Source organism: Prunus avium, chromosome 1, assembly GCF_965620075.1.
Source record: "Prunus avium chromosome 1, drPruAviu1.hap1.1, whole genome shotgun sequence".
NCBI classification, from domain to species: domain Eukaryota; kingdom Viridiplantae; phylum Streptophyta; class Magnoliopsida; order Rosales; family Rosaceae; genus Prunus; species Prunus avium.
The window spans coordinates 44998015-45025615 of record NC_142284.1 but is presented as its reverse complement, the minus strand read 5'-3'; the positions used below and the strand labels follow the sequence as shown (position 1 = coordinate 45025615).

The following is a 27601-nucleotide window of genomic DNA, read 5'->3' as shown; positions in this document are numbered from 1 at the left end:
TAAGTACAAACTCAGTAACGAATTTGGTAGATGATCACTGGAATAAGAAACGAATTCAGTAGACTACCACTGAAAAACCGAAACAAATTCGGTGGACTACCACTGAAAAACGGAAACACATTTGGTGGATAGCCATTGGAAAACGAAAACAAATTTGGTAGACTATCACTTAAACAAGGTAACGATTTTGGTGAGATTTACACAAGTAAGTTAAGTAATGGGATTCATGAGGGCAATTTAGGAAGAAAAATGGGGTGTAGTGAGTAATTTTAAATTTTACTAAAATTCAGTGGGGTGCAAAGAGCAAATTTTGAGATGCCAATAAAATCACCATAAAGATTTTTAATTTGTTTGATTTTTTGAAAGGATGATCCATTAATGAATACTTGAAAAATAGACAGTTTGGATCGTTAATAAAAAAAATTCATAAGGTATCCTGAGGGGTATCTTTTAAATAATTTTTTATTTGAAAGATTTCTAGATGAAAAGTTAAGTTTTAAAAATGAGAGGTAATAACCCAATTCTCCTCATAAAGAAAGGTAAAAAAGAGAGCCCAATAATTCATCAATATTTCTTAAACATGTGGCACGTCACAGTGGCACAAAGCTAGCGTGTGATACGATCGGATAGCGTGTAAATTGGGAAATTTACGCAAATGAAATGAAACCCAACCCTTACCCATAAAAAAAAAAACAATGAAACCCAACCCAGACGCACTTCACAGTGTAACATAACAACAACAGCCAAGAACCAGCCAGCCAGCACGTTGAAGAATTTAGATGGCAGAGCCCAAACAGAAATAAACTTCAAAAACTAACCAAAGAAGAAAAGCAGAGTGTTTGTCTCTGAATCCCAGTGTCCTTCATTCTTTCACTCCTTCACTTCCTATTATTATAATTCACAAACAACTCAAGTATGAATCTCTCCGATTCTAAAATGTCCCAATAAACTGAAGGAGAAAAAACAAGCTCTCAAGGTCATGGCGTTGAAATCGACCGGCCGAAATCTCTCGTTCGAGATTCTGAGCAGAAACAGCTCCCTCCATGAGGAAGAAGAAGCAATCTTCTACCGATCCAACTCAGATCCAATCCAATCCAATCACCGCAACAACGACAAGCCCGCCCGACGAAAACGCAAGAAGAAGAAGAAGAACACCACCACCACCCACAGCTCCATACCCGAAAGCCCGACAAACGCCACCGTTTCGAATTCCTTCCCTCACAATTCCAGTAGCAAAAATGGAGAAACCAGTGGGATTAACGGAAGCGGATTGGAATTCAGTTACAGTCAGACCGTGCTGTGCCCTGCCACTACGGAGGTCAGCGATCCGGAGTTTCAGAAATTGCGTGGCACGGCGGAACTGAGACAGAGGGCTGTCAATGGGAGCGCCGGAGGAGTTGTCGGTGAAACGCAAACGACGTCGTCCCGCATTGAAGCCGAGGACAAGGAGGACAGTGGAGTGGAGGCGGGTTCGGTGAGTAAGCAGAGAAGCGAGCCAAATGGGAACGCGGTCCCGAAATTGCAGACCGCCGAGTCTTTGGATTGGAAGCGACTCATGGCCGAAGATCCAAATTGTGAGCCTTTTTTTTGTATTTGTTTCTCTCATACAATTTGTGTTTGATTTTAAATTCTTCTTCTTCCTCTGTCTTTAAAAACAATTATTCAAAAACATTTCCCTCAGATTTGTTTTCAGTGGACAAGTCGCCAGTCAAGTACTTCATGGAAGAGATGTCTAATGGGAATTCATTGCGGAGCACAACAACACTTGGCAATGAGAAAGAACGAGAGAGAGTTTATGACACCATCTTCCGCTTACCATGGCGATGTGAATTGGTATTTTAAGCAGCTATCTTTTTCTGGACCCTTGATTTGATAACATGTGTATAAAACTGTGTCTCAACTATGACCAATTTTGTTGCAGCTTATAGACGTTGGTTTTTTTGTCTGTTTTGATTCATTTCTGTCATTGCTCACTATCATGCCAACAAGAATTGTAATGACTCTTTGGAGGCTTCTAAATTCAAGGTTAGTTTTCTTTGTTCACTCTTCGCTTTTCCGTTCATGTCATAAAATTGGGTCATTCCATTTAAACAATCTGAGTCCTTCCAGTGCTTTGAAGTCCGAGCCACTATTGTAACTCAGTTTCCATGCTGCGTTTTTTCGTTTTCTTCGTGTGTTTGGTTAAATCATAATAAATGTGATATTCAAAACGTAACCTAACCATACTTGTGGCAGGCAGTTTAAGAGGCCATCTGCAGCAGAGCTGTCTGATTTTGGGTGTTTTACTATAATGGCTTGTGGAGTCACTCTGTTGGAGCAAACAGGTTAGTTAACAATATAATTATGTTATTCTCTTACGTAGTGTCTTATTGCAGCCAATTTGCTGGCATTCTTGCAATCTGATGACTGATCCCGTTAATTAGAGCAAGAGTTGGATGTAGTATACTAATTGTATTATTTATTTATTTTCTTGCCCCAGATATCAGCTTAATATATCACATGATCCGCGGTCAAGGAACAATCAAATTATATGTGGTGTACAATGTGTTGGAGGTAATTAAAGTTTATGATCTTGTGATACTTCTGTCTATAGAGAGTTACTTTCTGTGTACCTTGCAGTTGCACCAACAAAGGGAAAATTTAAAATAGATTAAACATAGCAACTTATGTTTAACAATCTTCTACCCTGGCTGGTAAACAGTTATTACCTTAAGCTGGGGTTAATAGTCTGACTCATTCATACATTCTATTCTACCTTGTTAGGATGCTTAATCTATGATGAACAGGCCATGGTGGTTGTGGTCTGTCAACTTGTTATGCTCTTGAGTGCATTATTTGTTATTGTGTTATACCTGTGACTCATGTATAACGGTTTTTGTCTCTCCATACAGATATTTGATAAACTTTGTCAAAGTTTTAACCCAGATGTATTGCAAACTCTATTTAACTCGGCAGAGGGGCTTGCAAGTTGTCCACCAGAAAACATGAGATTCTGGATATGGAGATTCATTTGCGACCAAGCTTTAGCTGTGGCAGCCTCAAATATCCTTAATTTGGAATTATCATTTTCTTAAAAAACATTTCCCTCCATTTTTCATGGATAACCTATGGATTCCTTCACTATTCGTACTTATTCATTCATTTATCTTATTAGCTCAGGCAATTACTTTGTCAACCTGCATAGTTGCTCACAATAATGCCTTGTTGGCTTTGCTGGTATCCAATAACTTTGCTGAGATAAAAAGCAATGTATTTAAGCGATACAGCAAGGACAACATTCATAGTCTGGTATACTTTGGTGAGTTAGCTTCTTGCCAATATTTTATGGTCTATTTGCTTTCATTTGTGCCTTCAGTAGCTAAATAAAACAAAATATTGTAGTCTTAGCCACTGAAAACATTGCAAGCTTGCTGGCTCCATCGTTTCTAACAAGCACTGATGCATTCCTGCTCATAGAGTTATAGTATAGGAAGACTGCTTATCATTTGCTACAATGTGCTTTCTACTACTAAAGTTTAGCTCATATGCTGGGTAGAAAAATTGTAACGTTTTGGTTATATATGAACATGAATTGATTAGTGTCAGTGATTCTGTCCTAGTTAAACTACTATAGACCTATTATATTGCAGAGGCTAAACAAGATTTTGGAAACCTTGTGGTTTCATAAAGTTTTACCTCGTTTTTCCAATCAATAACAAGTCATCTTAGTTGCTATATTTTTCATAAAAAGTCTTTGAGCTGCTTTCTTTCTTTATTTAATAAATTATTGGCTGCCTTCATTTTTTACCAGTGATTGATTGACATGCATTCACAGCAATGTATAAAGCTATAAAATCATTGTATGGTGTCCCAAGTTCACCAATGATTCTTAAGCTAATGTTGTTGCATAGAGAAAATAGAATGTGTATAAGGAGTCCCATATTATGTGACGATTACAGAAACAAACACAGGCCTAAATCTCTGTGTGAGCATGCTTTTCTTGTATGACCCCAAGGAACATGTCCTATGAGTTTCTTAAACTTCAAGATGCATGCATAAATTTCTCATATCTATTCGAAATGATGGCTATTTTGCTATTTTATTGTTGATTGGTCTCCAGTCTGGGAAGAAGCTAATATACAGAATCCCAGTACACACATTGGTGCAAAATATTTAAAATGCTTTTAACTTCCCTCATATTTCTGCATTCTGTGGATGAGAAAAAGAAAGGATGCCACTTCGCTATATTTGGTGTCTAGTTTCTCTCTCAGGTTCAATCTTTTCATTTGGTCTGACATTCTTTTTTTAACTCATTTTATATTTGTTTTCTTGCGAGCAGATTCAGTAGAGAGATTCCACATTTCAGCATTTGTCTTATTCGTTTTAGCTCAAAACATTCTGGAGGCTGAGGGTCCCTGGTTTGAAAGTTTTCTTTCTGTAAGTTTACCTAAACATTTTGATGAGAAATTGTTCTTTATAAATAATAAAAATTCTGCGCAGCAGCATTTTGATCAGAAACTGTTTTAACATTTGGGTACTGCAGAATGCTCTCTTGGTATACGTCTGTGAAATGATTATTGATATCATAAAGCACTCATTTATTGCTAAATTCAATGACATAAAGCCCATTGCATACTCTGAGTTTCTTGAAGACCTCTGCAAGCAGGTATTGTACATGTATCTTTGGTGTGACTTTATCTATATATCAGGGGGAAATAATATTGTACATGTGTCTTTGGTGTGACTATATCTATATATCAGGGGGAAATAATATAGGTCCATTGCACTTCACTTAAAAGAAATGCATATTTTTGTGTGCTCACATGCATGCCAAGTCTTGAGAATATTTAACTGTTGTGCAGTGAACCATAATATGGATATAATTTCTTTGCTTTGGACATATAGATGATGTTCATTACAACATTATAAACACTGAATACTATTTCCCCTTCTGGATTATATGTTCTAAAAAGCTGACCCTCTGTTTTCTTATCCTTAGACTTTAAATATACAAACAGAGGCTTCAAAGAAAAATCTCACATTCATTCCTCTGGCACCAGCTTGTGTGGTAAGACACTTGTTAATACTTATCTTTGCATTTCTTATCATGTTTGAACTCATCCCCACTTTTCTATGGTAGATTGAGAAATCTGAAAAAATTTATGCATAGAATGAAACAGGTAGTTTAAGACAATATAGCCTTTGCATTTAAATGCAGCACCGAATTACTCATCTAGAAAATGCTACATGTGGTGTGAAAAGTTCACTAGTTGCTGATCCTATACAAAGAATTAGGGTTATGATATAAGATTTGTGCTGCGTTGAAAATAAAAAGGCAATCAATGTGTATGCCATCCATTTTGGTGAGAACCAATGGGGGAGATGGGTCGAAAATGGAGTTTTCAAACACATTTAAACATTGAATTTTGGGTGTGAATATTGTTATTAATATCAATTATTAAATGATAATCCTTATCAGTATTATTATCTTTGTTTTAGGTCATCCGAGTGCTTACTCCAGTATATGCTGCTCGCCTTCCCTACAGTCCCCTTCCGTGGAAACTCTTTTGGATTCTTGTCCTGTTTGCCATGACCTATGTTATGCTGACAAGCCTCAAGGTGTTGATAGGCATGGGCCTCCAGAAACATGCCAGTTGGTATGTCAATAGGTGCAGGAGGAGGAAACACCATCTTCATTATGATTGATAGGTTGATTGTAAAGAAGGGAAATCATTAGATTTTCACATATCAGGTTCAACTTCTCTCACTGCAGAAGTATTCTGTTAAATCTGCTCAAGGGAACCTCACCTAAGCAGTCGAAGGCCAAGGTTCCTGTGGAATTATGTGTTAGACCATCAGAGGGATCCAAAGATATATGGTGATTAGGACAGCATAAGCTAGAGAAACCCATATTTTGGTCATTTCTCTTTTTGGCCAGAACATCATGTGGCCTTGTAGTCTAAGTTGTGCATGGTTATTACCATCTAATTTTGTTACAAAACAAGGGTTGGTTGCCGGTTCGAGTTGCCACTGTGTATAACAAAGGTAAATGCCACAACCTTTCAATTTCTATAATGTAAGGAGTGGTATGAACTATCTTCGTGTCACTAATTGACATAAAATGCCTATTTGAAAGCACTCTAATTATTCAACTTGAGGCATTCATGCACCGATGAAGTATAAATGGAGCATTTCGCTTTCTTTTTGGTAAATGTTAAGGGAGCATAGCCATTCTTATCAGATAATATAAAATGAGCATTTGGCTTTCTTTTTGGTAAATGCTATGATGCAGGATCATAGAGCATTTCTCCTCCGCAAGATTTTCAGAAACTGAAATTAAGTTGTCGATTCGCTTGATCGATGATACAATGAGATTTTAGGGCAGATAAAAGATGAGAATTTAATTGACAAAAGATAAATGTTGAAAAACTATGAGGTGCATTTTTGTTGCCTAAATCAAACGCTAAAACACAAGTATTCGAAATCTGGTCAGACGGTAATTCCAACACTTTACCCTTCATAATGTAAATTCTAGAATGTAGGAAAAATCTCTCAGACCACGCCTTTCATCTCCTTCTTTACCATTTTACCCTGCATTACGCACCGCCTCTAATCGATAACTACTGACAAGAGAGGGCGGCTTTCGAAAAATTTACTTCACTCTGGTGGCTGTGCTAGTATGATCCCCATTTCTCGCTCAGCTCAAGAAGGAAATTTTTCTTCTCCGTCTCATTTTCTAGGGTTTTTGAAATGCCCTCCACCGAGATCGTTGAGATCGAGTTCCGATGTTTCATCGTTGGGTCGCTTGGACTACCACCAATGGGCCGCTGTCGAGGTCCTTTTGTTGAGATCACGAATTCATGATGGGATTGGCCTCCTCAAATAGCCTTCTCACTTTAAACTCCTCATTATAGCCTCCCCACGTTTGATTTTGTATTTGTTTTGGTTTTGTATTAGTTGACTGGACTCTTTTGAGCTTGGGCGTCTATGCCTGTCTTCTGTTTCCATTCAGAATTGGGATTTGCTGCGAGTTGTGTGATTTTGAAAACATAATAAGTTCGGTTTGGGTATCAGTTGGCTAAGATAATGTGTCATTCACTTTACACTCGAGTTCATTCCCCTCGATAAGAGCACTTCTAGCAGTGAAATCATTGCCATGGCAAGGTGGGGGCTAGGGCAGCTACTATTCATGTGAATAGTTGCTGCCCTTGGAAAAAGCAATGTATGTTTCTAGCAGTTGCCATGGCAAAAGGCAAATACTATTCATTTTTTTGTTTTTTAACATATTTGTTTATTTTTTAAAAATATTTTTGGTGTGGAAAGTGAAAAATATGACTAAGTATTTATTTTTAAAAAAATCTGAATTTTTTTGTTTTGTTTTTTTCCCATTTTTTTAAAATTTTTTTTGTTGTTGACGTCAACCCCCCTCGTTTTGGATCTGGGGCTGGACCTGCCCTCGAGCCAGTCCGTCTTCGTGGCCCCCACATGGAACTCGGGCCAACCTTAGCTGCTGGAACCCGTTTTTCGCCCAAAACCCCCTTAGCCCGAGTCCAAAACTAGTTGCTAGAAATGCTCTAATGTGCTCTTCACTTTGCACTCGAGTTGAATTCCCATTATAGGATAATTAAAATAATATAATTCTCCGAGTGGTGGATTCTTGGGCCTTGCCCATCGAAATGTAGTACTAGTGGTAATTGAATGAAAGGGGACTCTTCCCACTTTGCCATCATCCTTTAGGTTTTTTCTCGGGGCTTGATTAAGCTAAGAATCTAAAGATTGATATGATGAGGTTTTTCTGTTTTTCTTTTTGGTAAATATAATAAGATGAGGTTAAATTGAAGTGAAGACAGATAAAGATGAAAGTTTATTGGAGACAGATAATTGTGCATAACTGTTTTTGTACATCTCTGTTGCCTATCAAACACAAACACTGCACTTCTAACCAAAATGTTTAAAAAAAGGAAAGCAAAATACTAGAACTCTGTCCACAGAGGGGTAATATTATTTGTTTTGACTATAAGAAAAAAATAGTAATATATATTCCTAGATTATAAAATCTATGCCAAGATTTTGTATATTATCGGAGTAAATTAAGGAATTCTTTTAGAAGCAACAGAGAATTATTTTTTTGGGTTTTGAACAAAAAGTTTAATGAGGCTATGAAAGTCAAAGACATATATGTTTTAATTTGACTTTCTATATGAGAAGATCTGACTTATTATATATAATGGAAATAATTAAGGCAGAAACAATGCACAATGATTTCTCATCAAACAATTGAAAGGAAAAAAAAAAGGGTAAAACGGTAGAATGCATTTAATTTCGGTGATAATATGCAATATTTTGATTTTCCAATAGAAGCAAATAACCCATTTAATTTCAGTTGACCATTACCAAATCACAATTGTGCCTTCATTAAATTTAATATAAAAGATAAAAATAATATAAATTTGGCTGATTACTGTTCCACCCACTATATTTTTTCACTTGAAATAACTGATTTTATTATCGCAAGTAGCAAATATGACTTCAGTTCAAGTCAGAGAAGCAGCAAGAACTCCAATAATCATTAATACCAAAAGAAATTAAAATCAAAAGGACAAAACGGCTCCGAAAATCTCGGTTATTTCGGCGGGAAAAGACATAAAGCGACTCGTCTGGCTCTTACCTTTCAGAAACATTAGGGTTTTGGCGAGAGATGGCCCATAAGAAAATCCACTGACCTAACCCTTTTCATTAGTTTACTGATTTTGTACATAATTAATAAAACGTTCTCAAACGATGACCGTCAGATGCATTTTAAGTTTAATCCAACGGAAATAAAATATTTAGCTTCCCGCGGATTGTTTTGTTTTTCCAATAATTAAGTGAAAATTGAAGAAAAATAATAATAATTATGTGAAAATTGGACACAGCTCTCTATTGCCTCCCTGGAATAATTGGGTTCCCATTTATACTTACTTTCCATTGTATACTCTTTTCCTCTCACTTTGCCCACAACCACAACCCTTGTGGACTGTTCTGCAGTTTTTTTCATGTTTCTCACACACCCTCCCTATCAATCAAGTATCAACTTCTGCAATAACACCAAATTCAAATTCAGTCCATAAGTAAATTGAAGAAATGGTAAGCATATGACTGCTTTCAATCTTTTCTACTATGATCATTGTTATTTCCAAATTGATTGTATGAATTTTTATTGGATTCTATGTATCAATGTTACTATATGGTGTAAATTGATAAAATTTGTGATATTTGGTTCTGGGTTTTGTGAATTTGATTGAATGGTTTTGAGTTTGAAGGCTAAAAAATCAAAATGTTGAGTCTTGATTAATGACAAAGTCTAGATGTTGGATGGTTTGTTCTTATTTTGGTAGTGAATGTGTTGGTTTTGTAGGGAGGCTGCAAAGTTTGTATAAAGAAAAACAGAACAGATTGGCTTAATACCCTTTTGCTTAGCAAATTCTTCGGTTCCTGTGGTGTTCATCAAGACCTTCGCAAAAATGAGAAGAATGTCTTCTGCATAGATTGCAGTATCCGCCTCTGTAGGCACTGTATGACAGCTCATTGCCTCCACACAAAGCTTCAGATCTGCAAATACGTCTACCATGATGTGGTTCGCCTTCAAGAAATTCAGAAGCATCTTGACTGTTCTAAAATTCAGGTTTCTTCCCTACTCTCTGTCTTCAATCATAAAACTCATACAAATTTGATGTGATTTCATTTGCAGGTAAAAATTAAAATGGCATTTGGGTTTTCTAAACTGTGTTTGTTTTGTTGTTTCTAGTCAACAACAATTGTTGATTGAATTTCCTTTGTTAATCTTGTAGACACTAGTATAATTACCAAAGAAGTACGGCTCATCAATTTAACTAATATATGATTATTTAAGTTGGCTGTCTGATTGTTATATAGTTATGGGATGTTAAATTTCAGGGTTTGTGTTTGTGGTGTAGTTTGTAGGCAAGTCAAATTGAATGCGCTTTAATTGGTGTACATGTTCTGTCAGTGTTATCAGACAACAAAATTCATCAGTTTTATTTCTCATGTGGTTCAATCCTGCTGGTAGCTGGAATCCTAGGATAGTTGATTTGATTGATCACTGTTTACTGTTTTCTTGGTGAGGTTGTTGGTTCCTTGTTGTGAATGTTGTTTATCTCAAATAATGACAACTTGACGTCGTACAGACATATAAAATCAATGGTGAGAAAGCTGTGCATCTAAATCCTCGCCCTCTTGCCAAAGATGCCAAGCCATCAACAAAAGCAAAGTTTGGTGCTTCCTGTGAAGCTTGTGGGAGATATCTGCAGGACATGCCAAATCGTTACTGCTCCATTGCCTGCAAGGTAATTGAACTTCCAAATTTTTGGGCTCCATTTTGGTGCTGTATATTTCTCTTTACATGATTCTCATGATAAAGTGTGTGCATGCTTACACATTTTCAGGCATCTATAGTCCCAGTGAAGCCTGAAGACCAAAGTCACAAATTCATCGCAGTTACTATACCACAATATGGTGATTTTTCATTAAAAGGTAACTGCAATTCCGAAACAAACATGAGCGAAATGGAATCATCGATCTCGTTGGCTGAGTCGTCTGAGGAGATGACTGCTTGGGTATGTTCAGCATTGAAGCCAAGAAAGCTTTTGCATAAGAGGAAAGGCATCCCTCACAGAGCTCCTCTCTGTTGAGATGGGTAGACAAGATGAGTGATATTTTTGATTCTTTTCCCCTGTCATAAAAGTTTTGGTTTATATCTAAGTATTAAAACCATAAAACCACAGCTAGTATTATATCTAGATTGAAGAAAATCCGTCTCATATCTGTGATTGGGATTTAGTTTGTACAGCATAAGAGAGGTGGTAATGCTGCAGAGCATATGGTTGATAATTGAGAGGTTTGTTGGGATTTACCATACTTTTGTTAATTTTCTCATGGATGAAATATATATATCTTTTTACAGAACAAGATTAGAAAACTTTTAAAAAATGTCTGGTGGGAATGTTTCTCGCTTTGTTGGCAAGCATGAGTGGTTGGCTGGCTGCTTTATTGCTTTACTTTTTCTATCTTGTTGGCCGCCGGAGATTTGATTAGCTTTGTCTCAATCAATGTCCGATTGGTGATGGCCTCATGTTCCTTGTGGTGTGGTGTGTAGTCAGTTGTTTGGTTGGGCCCTCTGCTTTCCCTGTGCATTATGGCAACAATCTTTTGTTTATGTCTTGTTATATGGATGTGGCAGACAGAAAGGGAAAGGAAAGGGCTGCAATACATTAGACATTGATTCGTCTAACTTGTAAGTGAATGGAATATATCCTAGAAGAGAATAGAATAGCGCCAATCCAATCGATGCACTGACAGAAGTAACTGCTGGAATGCGTGAAAGTTATGTTGCACATGGATGACCATCAACTTTTGCTTGGAAATGGTCAGCACACATGTATATATTTGTTGCGGCTTCTCAGGCTTTGAGTATCTTTGCTTTTGTCTTGTAGAAAAGCTTTTGGTCAAAGTTCAATTCAATCCAACTTTGAATTAAAAAACAAAACTGACCCCCAAAGAAAAAAAATCAAGAAAAAAACTAATCTGAAGCACAATTTCAGGCCTCACAAATATATATATATTTCTGTTGACATGGGTGACGTTAGACCAAAGGAAAATAGACATGGTTGACTTGGCAAACCAGTCGTCCATAGAATCATTTTTTCCCAAAAATGAACAGAAGAGAAATCAGTAACAGCTCTAATTGGAGCGCCAAATCTATCACAGGCAATGTTAAGACCCAAAAACATAGCCCAAGAAATGGAGTTGGAGTTTGCCGAATTGAAAACGAGTTGGTGATTAGCGAACTTCCCGCTGAGAAAAAAACAAAAAGGTAAAACTACCATTAACAAAGAAAGCATTAACCAAAAATAAGAGAAAACAGGAACAAAATACTACAACCAACACAAGGACGTGCATTCCCTCTCAAGCAAAATCTACCGAAATGTCGGTAAGTTTTTTTTCTTCTTTTCTTTCTGAAAATATTGATCTCAGTACTCTTTTGTGTCACATCCATTGGGTTTTCATTCTCTTTGATTAGGGTGTTTGACACAATGTGCTTGGTTTTCTTCTTGTTTTTGCTTTGTTGGTTGCTGGGTTAATGCGGGAAAATAAGAAAAATTATGAAGTTTAGAAATAATTGCTGCCTCCAAATCCAATGATTGCTCTGTTTGGTTACATTAGGGTTTTGTGTTTCATGGGGTAGTCTTTCCCTAATAAATCTTCAATTATTCAACATTTTCCTGTCTGTATTTTTGCCTCATTACCTTGCCTGTTTTCTTTTCCTTTTGATATTATTACCATTGTTGTCATCATCTCTCAATGAATTTTGAGTTTATTTCATTCATTTCACCCTGGAATTATTTATTTAATTGAGAATTTTGTGTCCAGACTCCGGTGGAACATGCAAATGAGGGGATTGAAGCAGTTCCCCAGTCAACAACTGCAACACCAAACTCCACAACCAATGTTTCAGATGTGAGAAAATTTGTAACTTTTTTTTCTTGTCTGTGTTCTAACTTCTAATAGTATACGTCTTTTTCTTTTTCTTTTGGTTTTGGTGTGATTAAAACATGCATATTCACTCACTTGATTTTCCTCTGCAGATAAGAACAGTCAAGGTTAGCAATGTCTCTCAAGCTGTTTCTGACAGGGATATCAAAGAATTCTTTTCATTCTCTGGAGATATACAATATGTTGAAATGCAAAGGTTCACATTTTTTTTTTAATTATATTGGCGACAGTGTTGTTATTAGGTTTGTTATTCTAAAAAATTTGGTGGTATCTTTTGGCAGAGAAACTGAAAACACCCAGCTTGCCTATGTTACCTTCAAGGATTCACAAGGAGCAGATACAGCAGTTCTCCTCTCGGTATGTTCACTTTTTTATAACGGTGGTCAGACGTTCTTCTTATATTTTTTTCTGAAGTTTTTGATGCAGGGTTCTGTCATTTGATTAGTAATGTATTATGAAAATTTTAAAATTCAGGGAGCCACCGTAGCTGATCTTTCTGTCACCATTACGCCAGTTGACGATTATAAGCTGCCGCCTGAAGCCATCCCACTCCCATCAAGCCCGGTAAATACCATGGCATGCATCCATATCTGTATTATCTTCCAACCATTTAGTCTTGTGTAGCATGAACTTGGAGGTCAAACTTTCAGTCTAGTGGTGTTTCAAGAGTGCAACACTAATTTTTTAGCCTATGAAGATTTTCTGTTGCTTAATAGCCTGAAGCATGTACACAAGTACATGTGAATTTCTTGTTTTAATTGGTCCCAGAAAGTAATTGTTTCTTACTAAATATGTATTCCCCTTTGAAGGAGAAAAAGCCTGCTGTGGCTAATTCTGCTGTAAGGAAGGCAGAAGATGTGGCCAGCGCTATGCTTGCCAAGGGTTACATCTTAGGAAAGGATGCCATTAACAAGGCAAAGGCCTTTGATGAGAGGCATCAACTAATGTCAAATGCCTCTGCCACAGTTGTTACAATTGACCAGAAGATAGGTCTGATGGAGAAGCTAAGGGCTGGAACAGCTGTTGTCAATGAAAAGGTGAGAGAGATGGATCAAAGGTTCATGGTCTCGGAAAAGACCAAATCTGCCTTTGCTGTTGCTGAGCAGAAGGCAAGCATTGCAGGGTCTGCTCTCATGAGCAACCCTTACATATTGACCGGAGCTTCGTGGGTTTCAAATGCAGTCAGTGCAGTTGCAAAGGTAGCTGAGGATGTGGGCATGATGACCAAGGAGAAGGTGGACAGGGCCGAGGAGGAGAAAAAGGAGATTGAACACAGGCAGAGGACAGAGGTCATCACCGACTTTGCTCAGACCCATCTTGATGAGTCTTCTGGTAGGGTTCCTCCTGCAGTTTCAGCCAGTTATCCCAATGACACGAAGCTGGGAATTAAATGATCGGTCTGGACAAAATGGATGAATTATTGTTCTGTTTGCTGTATCATATGGTTTTGTACAAGGAGTCTGTTGCATACAAGAATTGTATACTACATAGCCTGTTGTAAAGTCATGCTTATGGTTCGAGGTGAGAGTTAAGTTAATTGTTTACAAAACTGTATAGCAACTAGATGAAATGCAGGTGTTCATTTATTTTCTTTCTAACTTCAAATTAATTTTACTTTTATCTTTAATAATAGAGCAATCACACATTAACTGAGTAAACAATGCCTTTGCAGTATCGATCCTATTAAATTCTGTCATTTATCTTTACTGGTCTGGCTGGAACAATATTTTGAATGGTCAACAAACAGAATTATAAAGCTTACTCGTTTGCTTGCATAAGGACATATAAACCTTCAAACTTTAGGGGGCATGTCAACGCCCTCAAAAATAGTCTGCATAGACATTCGAGGTATCATGATGCTTAAATTCTTAGCAAAGCAGCTATTGTATGGTACCATATAATGACGCATGCTAGAAACAGAGAAGTAAAACATTCGTGGTCAGTAGTGAAGAACTTTTCAAACATAAGTTCATACAGTTTACTTTTGGTCCTTGGAGACCATCAGATATTATTACAAATTCTGTACTTATATGAAATGTTTACAAGTAGCTGCACGGTCGTCTTAATTGACGAAAAAAATCAGATTTGTTTTGTTACCTATTGATCAGGCTTTACCTTGATCTCCCTTCCATCCATCTCTTTGATAAGGGAGTCGGCAAACATAAGTCACACATAATGTAACAACCACTCTAGGCTCTGTTAAAGTTAGCACATCATCAGCACCTATCAACTATATTAAAATGACAATATATTCAAAATATTAAGAAAAACATAAAAGAAATGAGGCTGTGCTAGGCGGCGCGATATATTTGACTCGCAACCAGAAATCTTAGTAAGTTAATTGGAGAAATGAAAATGTAAAATTATTGAACTTTATGATATCTCATATTTTATCCTTACCTCTATGCATTCATGTAAATCATCACCTTCTGTTCTCACATGAGTCTGCAAAGCCATAAGATCGCATCAATGAGATATCAAGAACCAGATGTGTTCTCCATGATGACATAATGGCATCCCTCTACATTATAATTCAATGTAGTTTAAAAGAAACGGTTACCTCTATGACTCGTTGGCGGGACGCCTCATGATTGCCTTCTAAAGAAGCAAGGATGACAAGCGCAGCTGCAACTGTTGAAGGCCAGTAACGAAGTTGCACATGGTCCGACATCTGCAGCACTGCCAAGTACTTGGCTCTCTTCTCCACTTGGGCATCAGCTCTAGCAGCTCTCAGGTAGAACCTATGTTATCCAATTAGTTCATGGAATGAAGATGTCATGAACCTCTCAAATCAGAAACATTTTCTTTGCCCAGAAAAAAAATAAAATAAAAGTTGAAAGATAATCTAGATATGCAGAGAAAGACGATCAGGAGACTGAGTTTGCCAGGTTGTCAATGCAAGAGAAGCAGCATGCATTTGTCTAGTATAGTACTTTGGAGAAAATGGGAGACTGAGAGTTACCATAAGAAGTTATAGATGGTGGGCAGAAAGCACTGGAAGCTGAGGACCTCCTGAACTAGCCATTCCATAGCAACCACTTCACATCTGCTGTACACATTGCTTCCTACATGGAAATCCCTTTTCCGAACGCTGAAATGGCCATCAGAAAGGTCTATTTAGAAGGTAATTATGATGCGTCCTGCTTTGACATGTCTCAATTACACTATTATTGAAGTACCAAAAGGGGGCGTAGGTTAGCTTTAAGTTTGAGCTCTAAGCAACTTCGCAGTTTCTCTAATACATTCATTTCCAGACAAATCACTTACAGAAGGAATTGGACTGCTTCAACTTCTGATTTTTGGTATTCATCTATAAGTAACGCTTTAATTTCCACACACACACACACACACACACACAAAAAGGGGCTAAAAAACACCTCAACGCCAGGTTTATGAGGAAACAGACTAGGTAGAAATGTATGACTGGTATAAAAAGTATAAAGATATACCAGTTGTAGGGCTGATTTTCTTCTATTCTGGTGGCTAGAGTTAGACAGGCTATTCCAACAATCTGAAGGATCCTTTTGCTCTTGAAAAATCCTTTGCTTAAGAATCGGTCAAGGAGGCTAACTCCTAGAAACTTCGTTTCCTGCTGTAGCTTCGTTTGATTCGATCGCTGCTTGTTGAAAGCCAATCAAAAGCACCGCATTAACGCAATAACAAGAGATAATAAAACGTTAATTATACGAAATACAGATAACAGTTAGCCTATGCACCCTCTCCCACAGGAAACGGAATATTAGAGTTTTACGTGAAAATTAACCAATATAATGATGAGGGTGAACACTATTTTTAACTATAATGCAATCTCTTATTACCACTTTATCAGAAAAAGCATAAAGAGCATCAATATCTTAAATTCACATCTCAATGCATGTCAAGCAAAGCAAATTGACAATGGCATTCGAACATCCACCAACAAAGTATAAACATTGCCACCACCCAATATACTCATGTGCAACACAACAATTCTATACATGAGAGTCAAAAATAACATAACAATCTTAACAATTTCAAGCACATTTAAAGCAAACATTGCATTCACCATTTTACTTTTTAAATCTCTAGTACACTAACAATATTCAACATTCCATTAAAGTAACAAAGTAACAAACTAACAATACAATTATATTAAATGTTGATATAAATAGTGGGAAGAAACATAATAGTAAATGATCATTACCAATGTAAAACTCCTTGTGCCAAAATAAATAAATAATAATATGCAGTTTAGTTCGATTTAGCTTGTTCTTATATAGAATTAATTGAACTAAATTAAACTAATTATGAATTAATTTAATTCGTCTTTTTATAGAAATAGAACCAAATCGATCCAATTACTTAATTGGCCGTTTGGATATCCACCCTAGTCGGTATGCTGTATGCAAGTTCTTTGTATTGAAATTCGTGAAATTAATCGCACCTACGCGAAAAATCGTTTGGACAAGTGCCCCTCAACAAATGTTAAATGCGCACCATCACTGGCGCGAATGCACGTGCTACTACCGCGTTCTAAGTGTGGGGCAACGTGGAAGTAGGTAAGCTAAGAAGGATTACCGTAAAATTGAATTTGGACACGTATATGTATCAAATTTACATAAAATCATTTTTCGCACAAATGTATCAAATTATTCTCCCTATACATTACTAATGTGTATTACTTTGGCCAATAGGAGAAAAGCGAAACTAGTGATGTGCCAGTGCCTGTGATAAAAAGTACATGAATGATCCTAACATAAAAACTAGTAATGCATTCAGTTTCAGTGCCAAACACATCCATTCAATGACGTGGCGCAGATTTGATTGGATGTTAAATGGTTGTAGAATATCGTCCATGTAGATAGTATGTGCTACTCTAACGGCATGTAGTTCCATAAACGTGTGCAGGTCCAATTTCCAAACAGAACTAATTACGACGCTTCATTGAACTACGACCAAATTTAAATAGATAAAAACGACGATTAGTTGAACTTCGACCTTATTTAAATTTAGAAAACGACGATTAATTGAACTTAATCAGTGAAACGTGAATTTCGGTAAAGCCAATCACCTCGACGATCCAACGGACCATTTGCCACCGTTGCTGGAGGATAAGATCGCCGCATTCCGTCGTGGAAGAGTACTCCTCCGTGTAGTCTCGCAAAAATACTTGTATCCTCTCTCTGTTCCTAAGCAGCTGATAGCTCGCTTCGTCCTCCTCGTCTTCGAACTTAAGAAACTAAAATAATATTATTAAAATAACAAAAATCAATACAGAAGGAGTAATGAAAAAAGAAAAAAGAAAAAAATTCAACAATCTATTTCTGTTTGTTTGGCGAGAAAGTGCAGGAAAGCAAGGGAAAATTAAGATCGTAATTCTAAACTTGATAAAACTTACTGTATAATCATCCTTATAAAGTTCTTTAACGCAGGAAGCAGCAATGAAATATAAAGCAGTGCTCGATCTCGTAAATTCTTCTCTGTATTGAAGGAGCAAGGTGAAAGTAGGTGAATGAGTTGAATCTTCATCCGAGCGCTCCGAGAATTCGCTTCCAGAATTGAAGTAAATAGACGGAGTGTACTCTGAGAGACTGAGCTCGGAATTTTCGTCGAAAATATTCGATTGGAGCTCCGACAATGTCTGACTCGAAGAGTACTCTGAGACGTCGTCGTAGGAGAACTGCTCCTTACAACCAAGGTCAGAATCGATTTGCAAGCTGTCTGGCCTCTGCTCTATCGTCAATTCAGAGTTTGAAATCGCGAAATTTTCACCGAAGTAGTTTTCAGAAATTCCAGGGAATTCAAATTCCGGTGCTCTGTTTTCGCCGTCTTTGACCGTTTTCTCTGCTAATTTCGATTCAGAGCACAATTCGATGCCAGAGTTGAATGACGTAACTTCGTTTTCCTTGAATTCCAATGAGACCTTATCGGACTCGGAAATCTCTGGTCTACTAACTGCTTCAGAACCTTCGTTTCCTCCAATTTCGTTCACAATCTCACTTCCTTTTCCTCTCTTACTCTTTAGCTTCAACTTTCTGTCAACGAAACCCCCAAAATGAGCTCCAGAATTGGACTCCACACACGACGACTCAGAAACCTCTGGTTCGCCGTCTCCACCGACCTCTTTCTTCTCCGCCTTTCCTCCATTATACGATCTAGTAACTCTACGAAACAGTATTTTACGGTGTTTCTCAGTTTCGTCGAAGTGTCTCTTCCTCAAACTCGACCTCGCCTCGCTCTCAGATCCAACGGAAACTCTGCTTGACTCGCACGAAACTTCACCGCCGAAGTACGAGCACGAGTTCGAGTTCACAGAGAAGGAAGAGAAACCAGAGGTCTCACTGGGGGCATTGAACTTGAGAGACGAGTACAGAACCGGAGAGATCTGAGATCTCCTCCGGCGAGGGAGCTCCGACCGGAGCTTCTTCTTCGTCTTGAGGTACGGCGCCGTTTGGAGGTTTTGCATCGCTTGGATCGATTTAAACTTCATTTTGGAATTAACTTTGAAATTCGAATTTCTGAATTTATTTGCAGGGAGTGTGAGGGCTGTTTGGTTGGATTTAGTGGAGAGTGAGAAATGGAAGAGAGGGAAGGGAGGAGAGTGTGTTCAAGTAAGCGGTTATGGAAGTTGGGGACTGGGGGTCCTCTTTCGTCTTTTCGTGGCCCCACGACTCATGTCAATTTTTCCCGTGAATCCGTACATTCTACATTGTGCGACGAGGTCCTCTTTGGTCTTTTTGTATAGGCTGTGTGCGTTCTTTTCTTTTTACGTTAATGATGGGTTTGATGTGGCAAAGGTCTTCTGTTTTGCAAAGTGAATATTACTTGATACGCAAGGCGCAACTCTTCTGTTTTGCAAAGTGAATATTACTTGATACGCAAGGCGCAACTCTTCTGTTTTGCAAAGTGAATATTATTGATAATAGGCTTTTTATCACAAATGGTCCTTGACCTTTACGAAATTATCACGAATGGTCCTTGAGGTTTTTTTGTGACACTAATAGTCCTTAACGTTTGGACTTTTTATCACAAATAGTCATTGCCGTCAAAAATTCTGTTATGTGTATGATGTGGAAGATAAGTTGAGACCACATGTACAATCACATCGTGACATGTGGATTAAATAAATAAATAAATATTTTTATATTATGAAAATCCATTAAAAAAACCTCTTAGAGAGTAGAGAGAGAGAGAGAGAGAGAGAGGGGCTAAATGGTTTTTTAATGGATTTTCATAAAAAAAAATATTTATTTATTTATTTAATCCACATGTCACGATGTGATTGTACATGTGGGCTCCACTTATCTTCCACATCATATACTTAACAGAATTTTTGACAGCAAGGACCATTTGTGATAAAAAGTCCAAACGTTAAGGACTATTAGTGTCACAAAAAAACCTCAAGGACCATTCGTAATAATTTCATAAACGTCAAGGACCATTTGTGATAAAAAGCCTTGATAATATTATACCAATGCCATTTCAACTTTAACCCTCCCCGCAAGGTCTCTCTTCAAAAATAAATAATAAAATAAATAAATAATGTGGTATCACTACTAGAAATGTGGCTACTAGCCACTGATTATTTAGATACAAGTTCATTAAAGTGCCTTGTGAATTTTTTTTGGAGACTAATTCTCCCACCATGCCTATTAAAGATATTTGGGATAGACATTGGTGTCTAATACAAAAAAGTAATTTTCATTCTTTTTCCTTAGTATTTGGGCATTTTTATCAGTCCCAATTTGTTATTATCAATCCCAACTTGTCAAAGGACACTACTAGAAAATCAGTCATTACCCACTGATTATGTAGATACAAATTTATAAAAGTGGCGTATAATTTTTTTTTGGAAACTAAGAATCCCATTCTGCCTATTAAAGGTTTTTGGGATAGACATTGGTGTATAATACAAATACAGTGATTTTCATTTTTTTTGTTGTAAATATTTGGGCCTCTGTTATCAATCCCCACTGAGGCTCCTTTTGACGACATGTATAAAAATTTTCCCCCAAAATTTCAATTTTTGAAATTTAAAAATCCCTCTCTTTTTAAGCTTTAATACTCATATTCAACCACAAATAGGATAAGCGACGTGCTCTCCTTCCCCTTTGCCTTTGGTAGAAGTTGGATTTTTCTATTCCCTTTTTTTTTATCTGCCCTTCCATTGTGGATTTTGATGTATTTTGTTTTGGGTTTTCTGCCTTTAATGAATTTACATCTTTCTCGATCAACACAAGAATACTCATCTTCAGTGTTTGTCTTGCTAGATTTGATTTCCACACTCTGTTGAGTTCTCTATTTTATTTACTTATGTTTTATTCTTTCATATTCTGTCTCTCACATGGTCTTCCATTTCGTTTTGGTTTTTTTTTAATAGTGATTTGCCTTGTTTTTGTCAATTGATCTAACAAACATGGGTGATTGGTAAGATTTGGTTCTATTTCACTCACTTTTCTTCAACCTGCTCTGTTTTGACATTATTATTTTTAAATGTAATCCTTACAAACTGATTTTTGAACTATAGGAGCTGTGGTCGATTCCTGGGCCTAAAGATTGCTTGCAAAACAGAAGAATGGTTGTTCAAGTTCAAGGTTAAACCTCTAGGTTTCTTCTTTTCCTAAGAAAACAAAAAAAATAAAAAAATAAATTATGTGTGATTCATCCACGGGATTGCTTAGTGAAAATGGTTTTTTGTTGAAATGTAACCATGTTTATGAATCCTCTTATATACCACTGGACCTCACAAATTGAAAGGCAAAAAATTGATTCAAAGCAAAAAGAAGAAACCAGTGGACAACACCAATTAATGGATACTTGGACATCACAAATTGAAAAGTTTAATGAATTCAAATCAAAAGGAAGAAGCCGTTGGACAATACTAACTATTACTAAGTGTGAAAGTTTTTTTTTTAAATATCTTATTCACATTTGGAGACTGATATCAATTGCTAAAAAGAAAATTATAAAGGGACAATTAAACTTAAGAAATGTTAAAACAAATTAATAAAGGGACTGATTCATTCAAATATATTATTGATCTATTTTGTATAAGAGGATGGACTGATGACTCAAATGGTCTCTTTTGAGCAATACCCACCCCAAGCTAGGATACTGTTAACTTAATGGTGGCTGCATAGTTGCTATTGCTTAAAGGGGGCTATTAATTGTATCTAAAATTAATAATACACACAAATTCAAAGCAGTAGCTAGTCTTTGTTTTTTTAGTAGTGTATTGTCACAATGTGCGACTATGTGATTTTCTAGAAAAAGTAATATTCATACCTCGAATGACAAAATGCCCTTAAAAAAGATTATGTATGACACACGCACAACTATTTGGAGCCTTCTAGTTACTGCAGGTGGTAAGGTTGATAACATTGTGATTAGTAAGTAGAATAAAAAAAGCAGAACATTTCTTTTTGCCAAGAGTAAGTGAAATACAACAATACAGAAAGAAAATAACCATATAGCCAGAAGAATCAACAAAAATTAATACCATCGTTTGCACATCTGAACTTCTACTTGAGCAAAAGGAAAAAAGAAAGGCAGAATAAAAAGTGGTTTTTGTGACTAGTCTAGTGGTAAAAGGAGGTTGTGAAATACAAATCTACATGAGCTTGTAGTAGCAGTTGCCCCCAGCAAGAAGGAACTGATAGGGGACGCCACAGTGGCACCTGAAATGAATGACTAAGCCATCCCACATCCTCTCCACGCTCACAGATTCTGCAAAATTTATGTCACTATTGATCGGTTCATAATTGTATATTATTTCTTACCCTTCTAGCTTATGATTTGGTTATGTTTTTGAGTTAAACTTGTGCTTTTAATCCTTTTTGTGTTTATCTTTCAGTTAATTGAGCTTTAGGTAACAATGATGGCTTTGGAGAACATAATTCATGCAATTCAAGCATGTTAAGGCCTAATTTGGATGAATTGATGAAGAGCTTAAAGACAAATTCATTATGGCTACAGCCCCCTGCCAGTCCAGTTCCGTAGGTCATATTGCAAGCTTTGTTTCAGTAACCTACATAGCTCGGATGAGGCCACATTCTTCATGAAAGTTGCTCCAATTGGTGTGTACTATAACATATCCAAAATTCAGCCCCATTGGATAAATCTGGAGTCCGTTACCTAGCAAACACATAACCATGCTCAGGATGGATCTTATCAGCGCGGAAAATGAGTTAGCAATTTGTTTCGGCCTTAACTTCTTCCTCCGACCTTGGATTGGCCCAAATAACATATGGCTGGAAAGAAGACATTCTGAACTTCAATTTCAAGTGCTTAAAGTCCTAATTTGATTAAGAGAAGCCCAAGTTGTAAGCCCTTGAAGTTGCTGGTCATGCTGACCTCAGCATGTGCTGGTTGGATGCTTGGTCATGGTGAGCTAGGTATGAGCTATCATTTCTGGTTGGAAGCTTGGTCATGGTGACATGAAGATGAGCTAGGGCTGCTGGTGGGATCTATTGGTGAAGTGCATCACCCAATTTAGATTTTCTAATACAAGTGCATCAACCATTTCAGATTTTATAAAACAAGTGTTGTATGCATTAGCCATATTGAATTCAGATTTTCACTTCCCCTAGGCCTATAAATAGGGAAGTTCTCTAAGCTTGTAAACACACCCCAAGGGGGGGAGCTCTCAAGCACTTCTCTAGAGCTCCCTTCCCTTCTCTCCCTCAAATTCTCTTAGTTTCCCTTTGTAGTTCTCAATTGTTGTAATAAGATCATTCTATTAAATTTTCTTTGTACTAAATATCAAACACTTTTCCTTTATCTTCTTCTAAATTCTTCAAATACTCTCTTCTCCAAACACTTCCCAAACACTTCTCCCATTTCCTTCATCAAATTCTCTAAAGCTTTCAAACACATGTTCTTCCAAAATCCTCAAAGTTCTCAAACATCTCTCTACTTCCCTTCTCTTCCAAAAGTCTCCATGTCTCAAACACTTCACAAACACATTTCTCTTCCTTCCCTAAGTTCTCAAATTCTCCAAGTTCACAAACATCCTCCAAGTTCTCAACCACTCTCTTCCAATTCTCAAAGTTCCTAAACACTCTCTTCCAAAATCCACAAAGCTCTCAAAACACCTCTCTACTTTCTTCTCCAAATCCTCCAAGTTCTCAAACACTCTCTTCCAAATTCCCCATGTCTTAAACACATTCCCTTCCAAAATCCTCAAAGCTCTCAAACACATGTTCTTCCAAAATTCTCTAAAGTTCCCAAACACTTTCTTCTCCCTCCTCAAAGTTCTCAAACACTTCCTTTCTTCCTCAAAGTTCTCTTAGTTTCCTTAATGTTTTCTTAGTTGTAATTTATTTTTCTTGTAATGTACATTCTTTCTTCTTGTTTTGTTCCTTTTGTTTTCATTTTTGTTTTGTGTAGGAAAATTGAATTGGATCATTCAATCACCAATCCCTGTGGAATCGACCTCGCACTTACATATGCTAAACTACCAACGGCTCGTGCACTTGCGAGTATCACAAGTTGAGGATGCAGCTGAATCCATTTTGGTGCAGCTGAATCTACGCAACAAGTTTTTGGCGCCGTTGCCGGGGATCGGTAACATTGTTTGATTATATTTGGCTTTCCTACTTTATTTTTTTTTCTTAACTGGACAATTTCAAGTTTTAAAGTTAATGACGTTAATGGACAAGTTGTGTTTGTAGTCCAACAGAAAAGGACAATTGCCCAACAAGCAAGAGAACTGGGTTTAAGTCCCAGCTTACACAACCCATTGGTGCTTGTTGCTTTGAAGCATGGAATTGGACTTGTGTTGATTTTTCCTTTTCATTTTTAGTTTTTTTTTATATATTTCGTAATCCTTTAATTCCGTTTCAAGTTTTTGTGTGTGTTTGTTTTAGCAATGTAAATAGCTCAATAAAAATGGAGAGAGATGGCAACTTCAAAGATAGGAAGTGTGGAGTAGTGGGAGAAGTCGCGACCTCCAAATGCATCACGCTCGACCTAATCGCTTCAAGGGGGAGCATTTCAATCCTTTCTCTTTACTTGTTATTATTTATGTTTCTTTTTTTTTTTTTAAATTTAAAAAAATTTAAAAATTTAAAAATTTAAAAAGATTTTTCATATAAGCTGACTCGTGGTAACTCCAGTGAGCGTCTCCGTCAATACAGTGTCTAGGAGTTCTTTAGGCGACACCTTCGGTGTCTAAGAAGTTTGGGTTTTAAGTGGGACCTTTGTGACCCCTCCAACCTTCCCGGATCCCCTGGCTGTGTTTTCTGAGGCCCTTAACTGGTCATCCATGAGTTGCTTGTATATTTGTGTGTTTTATAAAAAAAACAAAAACAAAAAAAAACAAAAAAAAAAATTTTAAAAAATTGAAATTTGAGTTTTTATTTATTTTTTTATCCTTGTAAATTGCAATTTGGAACTTCTTTTTATTTATTTATTTATTTTTCTTTGTGTGGTCAGTTAGTTGTAAATAATAATAAATTTAAAAAAAAAAAATCAATTTGGAACTTCTTTGTTTTCTTTTTTTTGTTTTGTTAAGTTAGTTTATGTATTTATTTACGTGGTGTGGTTAGTTAGTTTATTTCTGAGTGTTAAAAAAATATTATTTTTATTTCACTCAAACACTGCATTACAAACAAAGAAAAAAAAAAGTAAAAAATTAAAAAATTAAAAAAAAAAAAAAAAAAAAGAACATTCAAATAAATTAAAAATAAAAACAACTTCTTCTTCTTCTTCTTCGTCTTCATCTTCATCTTCATGGCATGCCTCTATTATCTCTTACTTGCAGAATCTGCAGCAGCTCCACATGGTCCTCATTTTTTCTTTGCAGTGCTTCCACGTGCTGATTGGCACAGTAGAGCCGCTTCTGCAAGTCCGCCACCATAGCCTTCAAGGAAACTATTTCCTCGCTCATCGCGGCACACTCCCGTGTTCTCGCCAATAAACGCATGCCCAAATTGGTAGCCGAGACCGCGTGGAGCACAGTTAAATTGTGGGACTCCTCCACTGCTGCCTTGTCAGACCTCTTTGCCACATGCAGATGATCTGTTGATGTGAGCTTGTTGCCAATCATGCCTTCCAGCAGCGCTGCTCTGTTCGGCACTGCCTCAGAAAAGTTCGGTATTACCTCAGCAAAGTTTGAGGTCGTACCATGATGATATGTGGAGTTTGGGAAGACATGGTTTTGAGGAGCCCTTATCTGCGCATTCGGTGGCGCAAGGGACAATTCAAGGTTGAGATCATCAAGGTGAGTGCATGAGGATGCCATTGTTTTGTTTTTGGATTTTTTGATGTTTTTCTCTGAATTTGCAGGAAGAAATGCGGGGTACTCTTCTACTTCACCGAGATGAGTTTAAATAGACTTATACAGACGAGGGAGCCGAAAGCACTTCGGATCTCGAGGGTGCTATCCTGTGCTCTTTTCTCTCGGATCCCTTCATTTCTGGCGCAAATTGCGAGCACGTTTTTTTTTAAAAGGGAGCATGTCTACACTTTCACTTACTTTTGCCTCCCTGTTTTCTGATGTTTGTGTTTTTGCTTTTTCAGTTTTTATTTTATTTTATTTTATTTTATTTTATTTTCAATTATTTTCTTCTTGTTTGACAGGTTTCTTAATAATGTAGTTGGAAGAAGAGACAAAATTAAAGATGCGTCTTGGACACCTGGTGCAAGAATCCCAACTCTTCTTTTAAATTCTTGTTTGAATTGCGTGTTTATTTCAGTTTATTTATTTATTTATTTATTTTGTTTTTTATTTAATTAGGTAGTATAATTTAAAACTCATAGGATATTCTTTGAAGGAGCTAAATTTTTGGTAACTCCAGTGAGCAACCGCAGTCTATACAGTGTCTAGGAGTTCTTTAAGGCGACACCTTCGGTGTCTAAGAAGTTAGGGTTTTAAGCGGGACCATTGTGACCCCTCCAACCTTCCCGGAACCCCTGGCTGTGTTTTCTGAGGCCCTTAACTGGTCATCCTTAAGTTTTTCTCTTAAAAGAAGAAGCAGTTATTTGTGTATTTACTTAACTAAAAAAAAAAAAAAAAAAAAAAATCTTGTTTGGGTCTTCGTGTTTTTGTTTGATTGTCGTTCTTTAAATTTAGGGTCAATCGTTTCTTTGAGATAGCTAACGTTTTTATTTCCCAATTAAAGAAAAAAAAAAAACACACATACACTTTAAAATTAAATAAAAACTGAAATCATTTCTTCTTGGCCTTCGGTGTCTCGACCATAGGAGCTTTGAGTTTGGCCCTCTGGCTGTCCTCTTCCGGGGCTTCACGCACAGCCTCTTGGGGCTCATCACTTGAGCTCCCAAAGATCGCAATTTTAGCTTGAGCATAACTACTCTCGCGATCTGCTTGCTTGCGTTTACCCGGTCGGTCTAGGTCCTCCAGCTGCTTTCGCATGTCGCGAGAATACAACTCTACCATCTTTGATAGGTTTTTATTCTCGTCCCGCAATACTTCTAGCTGGTGTCGATTCACCTCCACTATCCTTGACCTCTCCCTTTTTAAGCTCTTTATAGCACTTTGACAATCTTCAACCATACTTCGCTCTGCCGCCAACTGAGCTTTCAGCACCTCTACCTCATGGGACTTCGCAAGTAGGCGATGACCCAAACTTGCAACACATGCTGTACTCTGCACGCTCAATGCCAGGGCATCACTCGTGACTCGGTTGTCATCCCTTGTCCCGAACACATGAATATCTTTGGGAGTCACTAAATTTCTGCCAACTCCAATAGCAACATCGTTGTCTAGGAGTATTGAGTCATTGACAGACACAGGCCCCCGTGAGGAGCCAAAGTAGGGCATCCATACTGGTGCTGCTGCTTGGCCCCGTGTTTGAGTCGGTGGAGCTAGGTTGAGATCCAACGAAAATGGGTAGGAAGAGGCCATTTGATTTCTCACTATTTTTCTTCTTTTCTCTTTTGTGTTTCTGAGTTTGTGGTTTTGTTTTTATCCCCTTCTTTTTCCTTCTTATAGATATAGTCTTTGACAAACCCTAGCCATTGCAGCGTCTAAGCATTTCTGAATCTCCAGCATTCATCGAGTCCCACAACCTTCTCGCTTTCCAACCGTACCCAACACATTTATCTCGACGTGACCTTTCTGAACGGA

General features: G+C 37.2%; 4 protein-coding genes across 5 annotated transcripts; 3 read left to right on the top strand and 1 right to left on the bottom strand.

Moving 5' to 3' along the window:
• The first annotated feature begins 672 nt into the window (after positions 1–672).
• POD1 (POLLEN DEFECTIVE IN GUIDANCE-like protein) lies at positions 673–6072 on the top strand. 2 transcript variants are annotated; one of them, XM_088247093.1, is made up of 12 exons: positions 673–1574; positions 1682–1833; positions 1922–2025; positions 2236–2324; positions 2480–2553; positions 2892–3042; positions 3131–3298; positions 4319–4416; positions 4523–4645; positions 4979–5047; positions 5479–5636; positions 5732–6072. In XM_088247093.1, exons 1-12 carry the CDS (start codon positions 980–982, stop codon positions 5859–5861), a joined length of 1911 nt encoding a protein of 636 aa, XP_088103219.1. In that variant the 5' UTR covers positions 673–979; the 3' UTR covers positions 5862–6072. The 2 variants fall into 2 exon arrangements, with proteins under 2 accessions (XP_088103219.1, XP_021821123.1); XM_021965431.2 differs by having other exon boundaries at positions 674–1574; positions 5479–6072.
• Positions 6073–8903: 2831 nt separating this feature from the next.
• LOC110762761 (PLATZ transcription factor family protein) lies at positions 8904–10891 on the top strand. The gene is made up of 4 exons (XM_021965447.2): positions 8904–9105; positions 9377–9643; positions 10167–10325; positions 10425–10891. The coding sequence occupies exons 1-4, from the start codon at positions 9103–9105 to the stop codon at positions 10668–10670; spliced, it is 675 nt and encodes a 224-aa protein (XP_021821139.1). The 5' UTR covers positions 8904–9102; the 3' UTR covers positions 10671–10891.
• A 132-nt stretch (positions 10892–11023) lies between these two features.
• On the top strand, positions 11024–14161 carry LOC110762772 (binding partner of ACD11 1-like). The gene is made up of 6 exons (XM_021965457.2): positions 11024–11968; positions 12409–12495; positions 12624–12727; positions 12813–12888; positions 13006–13095; positions 13341–14161. The coding sequence occupies exons 1-6, from the start codon at positions 11963–11965 to the stop codon at positions 13923–13925; spliced, it is 948 nt and encodes a 315-aa protein (XP_021821149.1). The 5' UTR covers positions 11024–11962; the 3' UTR covers positions 13926–14161.
• A 474-nt stretch (positions 14162–14635) lies between these two features.
• Positions 14636–19166, bottom strand: SDS (Cyclin family protein). The gene is made up of 7 exons (XM_088248888.1): positions 17909–19166; positions 17582–17749; positions 15981–16147; positions 15494–15622; positions 15092–15272; positions 14932–14976; positions 14636–14761 (listed from the first exon to the last, which is right to left on the bottom strand). The coding sequence occupies exons 1-7, from the start codon at positions 18998–19000 to the stop codon at positions 14636–14638; spliced, it is 1908 nt and encodes a 635-aa protein (XP_088105014.1). The 5' UTR covers positions 19001–19166.
• Positions 19167–27601: the final 8435 nt, after the last annotated feature.